General features: G+C 38.5%; 2 protein-coding genes across 2 annotated transcripts in view; both read right to left on the bottom strand.

Annotated features, from left to right (window-relative positions):
• Positions 1-347, bottom strand: part of aimp1b (aminoacyl tRNA synthetase complex interacting multifunctional protein 1b) — a 6,654-nt gene extending 6,307 nt beyond the window's left edge. The window contains exon 1 of the mRNA XM_052540270.1: positions 160-347. Coding sequence (XP_052396230.1) covers positions 160-310 — 151 coding nt within the window. The 5' untranslated portion in view covers positions 311-347. The remainder of the gene's footprint in view (positions 1-159) is intronic.
• A 1,855-nt stretch (positions 348-2,202) lies between these two features.
• Positions 2,203-10,000, bottom strand: part of LOC127944367 (nephronectin) — an 8,040-nt gene continuing 242 nt past the window's right edge. Inside the window, exons 1-12 of the mRNA XM_052540243.1 lie at positions 9,865-10,000; positions 9,453-9,529; positions 8,422-8,514; positions 7,675-7,788; positions 7,170-7,289; positions 5,114-5,248; positions 4,354-4,446; positions 3,877-4,278; positions 3,500-3,583; positions 3,321-3,419; positions 2,975-3,243; positions 2,203-2,713 (exon numbers count right to left, since the gene is read on the bottom strand). The exon at positions 9,865-10,000 is cut by the window's right edge and continues 242 nt beyond it. Of these exons, the coding sequence (XP_052396203.1) occupies positions 2,606-2,713; positions 2,975-3,243; positions 3,321-3,419; positions 3,500-3,583; positions 3,877-4,278; positions 4,354-4,446; positions 5,114-5,248; positions 7,170-7,289; positions 7,675-7,788; positions 8,422-8,514; positions 9,453-9,529; positions 9,865-9,932 (1,662 nt within the window). The 5' untranslated portion in view covers positions 9,933-10,000 and the 3' untranslated portion in view covers positions 2,203-2,605. The remainder of the gene's footprint in view (positions 2,714-2,974; positions 3,244-3,320; positions 3,420-3,499; positions 3,584-3,876; positions 4,279-4,353; positions 4,447-5,113; positions 5,249-7,169; positions 7,290-7,674; positions 7,789-8,421; positions 8,515-9,452; positions 9,530-9,864) is intronic.

Raw genomic sequence — 10,000 nt, 5'->3', positions numbered from 1 at the left:
TCCATGAACACTGTATAAGTAACGTTTTACACTGTAACTTTTGAACTGAACGTCACACGTTAGTTTGTAACTCTCCAGCGTTACTCGTCTGAGCTCTACCTGCATATATACAGTATTATTCCAGTCATAACAGTACAGTGTAAGAGAATAAATAATCACCTGCTGAGCGAGTGTTTGTCCGGTGTTTCAGGAGCAGAAATGAAAGGACTGAAGAGTGTGTGTGTGTGTGTGTGTGTGTGTGACTCTGTTTCGGTCTGTCAGCATTCCTGCTGTGTAATGTTGAGACACATATGTTCATGTGTAGGATCATATTCTCCTGAGCTCGACTGCTTCGTCTCTCTCTCTGAACAGGTGTCAGGCTGCGAGTGTTTGTTTGAAAGTCTGAAGTTTATTCTGGTGTTCCACAGGACGGGGGGCGGGGCTTGTGCTGGGGGCGGGGTCACGCGTCACGCTCGCACATGGCCGTGTTTAATCCTACAACAGTGAAAAAGCGGGAGCAAATAAATAACATTTGTAGCAACAAAAGGAGTATTTAAAAAGTGTTTTAAATTTCAAATTAAAAGTTTAAATATCGTGCTGTTGTCCACATAAATTAAAAATAATAATATAATAATATAGAAGCTATGAGCTATTGGGTTGGAGATAGTCCTGACTTGTATAGAGATATAATGTGTTATGATAAACATTCTGCATACACTTTCTTTTGCTTTTCATTCTTTTTATTTATTTATTTGACATGTTGTTATTGTTATCTGTTTTAATCCTGGTCTGTAATATAGTTGTGTGGTACTCACTGGTTGCTGATTGATAAGGACATTAATAATAAAAAAAAAGGAATATAGAAATACAAAAAAATAAATAGAAAAATAAATACAATTTCTTTAAAAAAAGACATAAATTGAATAGATGCTATTATAGTGTTTATGTATATTTTAAACTGGTTGTAATACTTTTGATCTATATTTAATTTCTGTCACAGTTTGTTTAGTTTCGAGCAGTGAGATGTCTGTGCTGAGAAACTGTTGTTCAGCAGATCATCAGCTCTCGTCTCATCTCTGTCTCACACTCAAACCTGATTCATGAAAGAAGCATAAACCTGTTTAAACCTGCGACACAAAACACTGACATTAACCTGTGAGTCACACACACACACACACACACACACACACACACACACATTTGGTGTTTATACAGATTCTCATGGTCTCTGGTCTGCTTCATGTCACACAAATAACTCTCTCTCTCTCTCTCTCTCTCACACACACACACACACACACACAGACAGACAATCTCTCTCTCTTTCACACACACACACAATCACACACTCTCTCTCACACACACACACACACACACACACACTCTCTCTCTCTCAAACACCCACACACACACACACACACTCGCTGTGCTTTGGGAGGAGTCCAGATGTCAGAACACCTGTTTCAGGTCCCACACACACACATACACACACACACACACATCAGTGAATCATTAAAGTGTAGATGAACCCTAAACTTTGCAATATTTCAGTAATATTTCTCTTCATGTTCACATAACTTCATGCGCAGTGAATTCATGAATGAACTCATGTTCCCGTCTCAGAACTGTGCATGAAAAGTGTTTTTGTGGTTAAGGTGCTGTTGCCTTAAATTCATTCCCAATCCTGACACAAGCAGAACACAATCATTAGAATCAGATTTGAGTTTATTAAGCATTTCCAGCATTAAATACACATTCAGATACAATTTGGTACAAAAAACTGAATTTACAACATAAATATTAGAGAAACATGAGACCTGAACATGAACAGAAACACACGTGTGAACAGGATTCAATGCATCCTGATGGCCGAGAGATTTCGTGCTAATTATCGTTAAAATGACCAATTATGATGTATAACAATATACATAATGCAGCTCACATTTCTCCAATACTAATTTCCTCAAATAGTTTTTTGAACATTCCTTCAAATTAAAGAAATTGTGTATTATTTTGTTGCATTATTTAATGACAATTAAGCACAATTTCCATCCTTAAATGTGAAAAATAATTATATCATAATTTAAGATAAATAATATTATTTAAAGCACTTTGAACTGCCTTTAATTTAAGCTGATTAAAAAAAGATATATATATATATATATATATATATATATATATATATATATATAGAATATTTTAATTTTTTTAAACAAGAATAATCATAAATGGAAATACTGAAAAAGTAGCTCAAAAGTCTGAATGCATTGAAATAGACAATATACAGAAATCCTGCTATAATCCTAATAATGTCACTTTAATGGAAAATGCATATCTTTTCTCTGAAATGTGACCTGGACATATTTTCACACGAAAATAAAATAAGAGTATTTGTGTCAATTATGTTAAATGTAATTGATAGTTACAACATTCTTATTGTAATATGAAAGCAGAATGACTAATAATATTTAATAAACATGAATAATTCTGCACAAATCTGCAAATTCTTGGTCATAAAACAGCAAATAAAGCTGTGGATGTCCTCATGCATATGAATGTTGACCTGTCCACTTCTGCAAGAGCGTTTCATTACACACAATCTGTGTGTGTGTGTGTGTGTGTGTGTGTGTCACTCTGTCCTGTCCTGTTCATCACTGCAGGCTCCTCGTCTCAGACTAAAATCATCCACAGAGATTTCTCCATGTTTCCCTCGCCGTCTCTCTGCCTTCAGCACAATCTGACACAGAACAACTTCAATCAATAAACTATAATCAGCACAAACAGCACAGCACATAATCCTGTATAATGCATCATTTAATAAATTTCACAAATTGGTGTGAAAAAGAAACATAGAGATGAATTCCTATTTGAAGAGCATGCAGTTTTAGCTACATGTGTTTATTTTGTACATGAATACTAAATCAGAATTGGGTAGTGCACTGAAAACTTGAGCGTTCAAGGAATATGTATGAACACCTGATGATTTATTCATGCTTACATCAACAAGGCCACGCCCCCAAAGAGTGACGTGGGCGTGTCTCCAGCCGTGTCCTCCAGTCCTGGTCCAGATGGATGGGTTGTGACTCCGCCCCTTTCTGACAAACACCTGCAGAGAGCCGATGTGGTGTCCATGGAGACGGTATTTAAATGAAAGGCAGAGGTCGCCGCCCTGCCACGCCTTTGTGGGAGGAGCCAGCAGCACCGTAAGCCTCGCCCCTTTGACACTCCGTCTGTTCGGAGCATCAGGTACTGACAGGTACCGCCCACCTGAGAGTGATTGACAGGTAAGAACAGTAACAGTAGTTGATTACAGAAGTCGACTAGGTGATCTGTGTCTGTTTTACCGGCCGGATCCTCTTTGATTTCCCATTTCAGATCTCCTTCTGAGTCCGTCATCCAAACACAGAGACCCTCATCAAATGAGCAGCTGACAACAGCGGCGGCTGGAACACACACACACACACACACACGTCAGTAAGATCCTCGCTGTCTCGTCTTGTCTGTTTTGTGTTGGGAATGGTACCTGGATCATCGCGTACGAACTCCGTCGTGTTTCCCAGCTCAACGTCAAAGTCCCAGTCGAACAGATTGTTCTCGTAATGAGGAACTAAAGCAGACAAACACACCATTCAGAACTAAACTAATGACTTCACACACACTCAACTGCTGTATATCGTTCAAAATAACATCAAATACGTACAGTTTAGAAGTCTAGTTTCACGGTTCTTTAAAATGTTAAAATCTCAGAGTTTAATGGATTAACTATGAATCAATTAAATCATTTTAAAAAATTGATTCGAAATTCTGATCGGGCTTATTACAGTAACTAACACTTAAACCATAAATAAACATTTTCACAACATGTAACTGTATATTTCTGAATGAATGAATAAATCTCACTGTGTACATCTCCTCGTGGCTTCACTGTGTTCTCCCTGTGAATGCGGTTGTCTAGTGTTGTTGTTGTTGTTGTTGTTGTTGTAGTTGTTATGACGCTGGTTGTCGTTGGAAACCTGTCTGTAGTTGTCAATGCCGGTGATGTGGACGTTGTAGTTGGACTTGTTGTCGTAGCAACAGTTGTGAAGGCTGTTGTAGTTGACGCTGTTGTTGTTATAGCAACAGTCGTTGGTGTTACTGTCGTCAGGGCAGCGCTTGTCGGAACAGAGGTTGCTATGGTAACAGTAGTGCTGGAAGTGGGTGTAGTTGTTGTCGTTGTAGTTGTCATGGGAGTTGTTGCCGTGGAGATGGTTGTGGGGCTGACTGTGACTGGTCTTGCAGGCTCAATGGTGACTTTAACAACAGCTGAAACACACACAGCATCACTCAAACACACAGAACATGCTGTCGAGCAATGACATCAACCACACACACACGTACATCTGCAGTCGTGACCCTTTCCATTCACACTCGCTGTGCACTTGCATCTCTTGTGTCCGGGCTTGTCATAGCAAATAGACAAAAACTTTTTATCTGGAAAAACAAACAAACAAACAAACAAACATGAATGTTTAGATTCTGTGATAATATAAAGCAATATAATGTGACTTGGAAAAATGCGAGATGCAAAAAAAAAAGAAAAGAAAAAAAGTAATTTATACAATAATTATATATTCTATATATTGAATAATATAATTAATGATATCATGTAATCTGTAAATAATTTTATTTTATATATATATATGTAATAAAATATATATATTATGAGATTAAATTTAATAATTAATTATTATATGATTAAATTTAACCTAATATAAATTATATAGAAGCAATAGATTAAAATAACTATACTTTTTATTTATTACAGTTATGTATTTAAAATAGTATTAATTAATTAATTATAAATTATAACTATATTATAACTATAAATATCATTAATGCAAAATGTAAAATCTCTTTTTTCAAAGATTTTTGATTGTAAAACAACTTGTTATGATAAGGTTTGTGACATTCTCATATTATATATATATATATGAATTAAAGAATTAAAAATATATATATATACTTAGATGTTATGTAAATGTATATACTTATGTACTGTAATTACTTAATAAAATACCTTACATTTAATCTAAATATAAATGATATATAAACAATTATATACATCATTATAAGTGTGTGTGTTTTTCTCTGAACACACCTGTGCAGTGGTATTTTCCGTTGATGTGCCGCAGCTCAAAGCCTTCATGACACCTGCAGACGTAACTACCGAACGTGTTCACACACTTACGAAACCTGGGACACGAGGCCTGACCCGTCACGCACTCATCCACATCTGAGCGGCGAAATAAAAAGAAGAAATATGAAACATTAAGCTACATATAAAATAACAATGACTTACATCAATATAAATAATAAATAATAAAAAATTATGTATTTATTAAAAAATGTATTACTTTTTCAAAGTAAGTGAGTGTGTGTGTTAGTGTGCGCGAGTAGGGCTGCAAGATATTGGGAAAAAATTACATTGCGAAATTTTATTTTTCTGCGATATATATTGCGATATGAAATCTAATCAAAAAATTTTATTACAAACAAAAACGGGGTGAGCACACTTACATTATCTAAACATCGACACAATAGTGTCAATTGATTAATATGCGTGAGGGAGAGAGAGCAACACATCGCTCTTGTTGTTTGAAGACATTGAGCGTGCGGCCGGGGCTCGCTCTCTCGCTCTATCTCTCTCGCTCTTTCTCTCTCTCGCGCGCGCGCTCGATCTCTTTCAGGCAGTCTGCAAGCTCTAACCAGTTAACATGGGAGCCGAATTAAAAACCACGCAGCTGAGACGCTTGCGCCGGCCTCTCTCTCTCTCTCTCTTTCTCTCTCTCTCTCTCTCTCTCTCTCTTTCTCTCTGGCCCATACAGTAAATGAATAACGGATCAGCTACAACAGCCTACATTGCACATCCTGCTATGTGACCATCGTGGTTTCGTACATCGCAATATCGATGCTTAAACAACACATCGTGCAGCCATATGTGAGTGTGTGAGTGTGTGAGCGTGAGTAAATGAGTGTGTGAGTGAGTGTGTGAGGGTGAGTGTGATTGAGTGTGTGTGTGTGAGAGTGAGTGAGTGAGTGTGTGAGTGTGTGAGCGTGAGTAAATGTGTGTGTGAGTGTGTGAGCGTGTGAGTGTGTGAGCGTGAGTAAATGAGTGTGTGAGTGAGTGAGCGTGTGAGTGTGTGAGCGTGAGTAAATGTGTGTGTGAGTGTGTGAGCATGTGAGTGTGTGAGCGTGAGTAAATGAGTGTGTGAGTGTGAGTGAGTGTGTGTAAATGAGTGTGTGAGTGTGAGTGAGTGTGTGTAAATGAGTGTGTGAGTGTGTGAGCGTGAGTAAATGAGTGTGTGAGTGTGTGAGGGTGAGTGTGATTGAGTGTGTGTGTGTGAGAGTGAGTGTGTGAGCGTGTGAGTGTGTGAGCGTGAGTAAATGAGTGTGTGAGTGTGTGAGCATGTGAGTGTGTGAGCGTGTGAGTGTGTGAGCGTGAGTAAATGTGTGTGTGAGTGTGTGAGCGTGTGAGTGTGTGAGCGTGAGTAAATGTGTGTGTGAGTGTGTGAGCGTGTGAGTGTGTGAGCGTGAGTAAATGTGTGTGAGTGTGTGAGCGTGTGAGTGTGTGAGCGTGAGTAAATGTGTGTGAGTGTGTGAGCGTGTGAGTGTGTGAGCGTGAGTAAATGAGTGAGTGAGTGTGTGTGAGTGAGTAAAAGAGTGTGTGAGTGTTAGTGTGATTGAGTGTGTGAGTGAGTGAGTGAGTGAGTGAGTGAGTGAGTGTGTGTGAGTGTGAGGTTGAGTGAATGAGTGTGTGAATGAGTGTGTGAGTGAGTGTGTGAGTGAGTGAGAGTAAATGAGTGTGTGAGTGTGACTGAGAGTCTGAGTGAGAGAGTGTGTGTGTGAGTGTGTGAGCGTGAGTGTGATTGAGTGTGTGTGTGAGTGAGTGTGTGTGAGTGTGTGAACGTGAGTAAATGAGTGTGTGAGTGTGACTGAGAGTCTGAGTGAGAGAGTGTGTGTGTGAGTGTGTGAGCGTGAGTGTGATTGAGTGTGTGTGTGAGTGAGTGTGTGTGAGTGTGTGAACGTGAGTAAATGAGTGTGTGAGTGTGTGTGTGAGTGAGTGAGTGTGTGTGAGTGTGTGAGCGTGAGTAAATGAGTGTGTGAGTGTGTGAGTAAATGAGTGTGTGAGTGTGTGTGTGAGTGAGTGTGTGTACCGACACACGTCCTGCCGTCAGGAGCGAGACGCAGTCCTGGAGACGGACACTGACATCTGACCTTGCCTTTCATCACCGCACAGCCGTACTGACAGTTAGCCATCGCACACGTACGAGCATCTGCACACACACACACACACACACACAGAGAGAGAGAGAGAGAATAAGCCGTAAACATCTGTACTCATATTTGACACAGCATTGCATGTATTTGTCATACAGACAGTAATCCCATAATGCATTGTGAATGTTTTTTTTTTATGTTAATATTTTTTTTAGGAACATTCAGAGAAAATTCACAGAACATCCAAAAGTAACATTCCCAAAGTATTTGCAAACTGATCAAACAGAACATTCCTTTAATCTACACAAAACCAAGAAAAGAAAGCCTTTAAAAGATTTCAAAAGCTGGGCATTTCTAGATAATGTTTTTCTGAGGAATGCATACTGAGCATGTAAAAGAGGATACACACTTTAGGATTCAGGAAATAAAGGAAATACTCACTGCGACACAAGCCGTCAGCCATCATCATGTAACCGTTGAGACAGTAGCATTTGTAGCTGCCCGGTGTGTTCATACACCTGTACTTACACGGCCTGAATACACACTCGTTCACATCTGAACACAAACACTCAGTCATTACTGCTGAAGACATGAGCTGGAGACACACACACACTCACACACACACACACACAGACAGACACTCACACACTCACACACACACTCACACACTCACAGACACACTCACAGACACACGCACACACACACACACACACACACACACAGACAGACAGACAGACACACACTCACACACACAGACACACGCACACAGACACACACACACACAGACAGAGACATTTGCATTCAGTGATGTATGTACACGTTTTGCGTGTCTCTGTAAGTATGAGAGGAATGTGCTTTAACATGTTTCTGATTTTAGAGGCAAGTTCATCCTTGCAGAACCCCCCCCCCCCCCCCCCCACACACACACACACACACTGAGAGAAAGACTTCAAGAAAAGTTGAAAATTTAAGTAATTTAAGTTTCTCCTGTAAATCAGATGGTAATATGTCTCCCATAAGCACAAACCCCAGCAGGCCGCTCAAACGTTTAGACACCTGTGTGTTAATGACCGAAACACACACACACACACTCCTCATGATGTCATCTCTCACACTTTCACATGCTTGAATTCTTAGGTGAGTTTTATAAGGGGAAGTGTGTGTTCATGTGTGTTAATTGTGTGCTACCTTGGTTGCAGGTCTTGCCCGTATATCCTGGATGACAGCGGCACTGATCCGGTCCAAAACACTCACCGTGTTTACAGCCCGACTCACACACGGCTACACAAACCAGACATAACACAAGAGCACGTGTGTGTGTGTGTGTGTGTGTTCAGAACGGCATACTGCTCACACTGATTCTGCAGTCAATGTGTTTTCTGTACGCCTCAAAAAAATAAGACCTATTACTTTTGCTTGTTATTTTCTTAAACTAAGAAAAATGACTAAAGCACACAATAAAATTGTAAAAAAAAATATACAAATAAAAGTTAGTTCAAAAATGTATTCAAACTGTAACAGTGAATTGGAATACCGTATACAGTATGATAGTATATATTAGAAATATATCTAAGATGAAGCACCAAAATTACTTTCTGGAAACACATAAAAACTAAAACTGAGCTAAAACTAAAATGACAATAAATTAATCAAACAAATAAAAACTATAAACTTTAAAAAGAAAAATGTAAATATGAAAATAAAAGCTAATTTGAAATATAAACTATAACTGTATAAGTTAATTTTTAAATATATAACAATACAAAACTGAAAGTTGTTTTAGACGAAGCACTAAAACTGAAATAACAACAAATATAAAGATATACATTAAATGAACACAAATGAAAAATCACATGATAAAAATACTAAACATTTAACTAAAATTATAATTCAGATTTATCACATAAAAAAGCTATTTCAAAGTATCAATGAAAACTATTATATATAATAATCTATAAGTAAAATATGTTTACGATGAAGGAAAGAAATACTAACTGAAAATAAATAGAAACTACAACTGAACTAAAGGTAAAATTTAGACAACAACTACATGCAACTGCATGAAATATCGCATCCCAACCCAATTCCTGTCCAAAGTTCAGCCTTATTACACCAATCTGATTAAAACATTGTTGCATACTCTTATTCTTTCTTTTTCCTTTCTATACAGGCAGTACATTAGAGTTGTAAACATAAGATGTGTGTAAGTGCTTGCTCACGTCTGCATTGACCCTTTAAAGTTCTCATCCATCCATACTGACACAATCCATCAGACAGAAGCAGCGGTCCAGATGAGCTGTGACACACACAAACAGTTTCAGAGGCTCCTGCTGTGTGTGTGTGTGTGTGTGTGTGTGTACAGTATATAGCATATCGCGTTCCATATCGCGATATAAAACCTACTTTATATACCGCTCTAAATGTTGCTAATGGAAAATGTATCACATATTTACAATAACATATGCACAGCGGAAAAAATACGGTTATCATGGCAATATAGCGATAACTACAACTTATTACATCTTTACTTCTTTCTCTCGGATGCATCATAACCATGTAATGGTTATAAACTGCATACAATTGAATATTTCGTTTGAAAAGCTGAGTTTGTTGAACAGAAGCGCGTCTCACCTGAGTGTGCTCGAACCCGCGGCCGCGCGAACACAAACGAGAGACAGGAACAGCGTCGCGTGCATCATGAACACACATCAGATCACGCGCTCGGCAGTTTCTCCACGACGAGGCTCATTTCAGTCTCTCGTGGAAA

Source organism: Carassius gibelio, chromosome A23 (assembly GCF_023724105.1).
Source record: "Carassius gibelio isolate Cgi1373 ecotype wild population from Czech Republic chromosome A23, carGib1.2-hapl.c, whole genome shotgun sequence".
Classification (NCBI taxonomy): domain Eukaryota; kingdom Metazoa; phylum Chordata; class Actinopteri; order Cypriniformes; family Cyprinidae; genus Carassius; species Carassius gibelio.
Note: the sequence above shows the minus strand (reverse complement) of the source record. Positions and strands in the feature narration are given on the sequence as shown.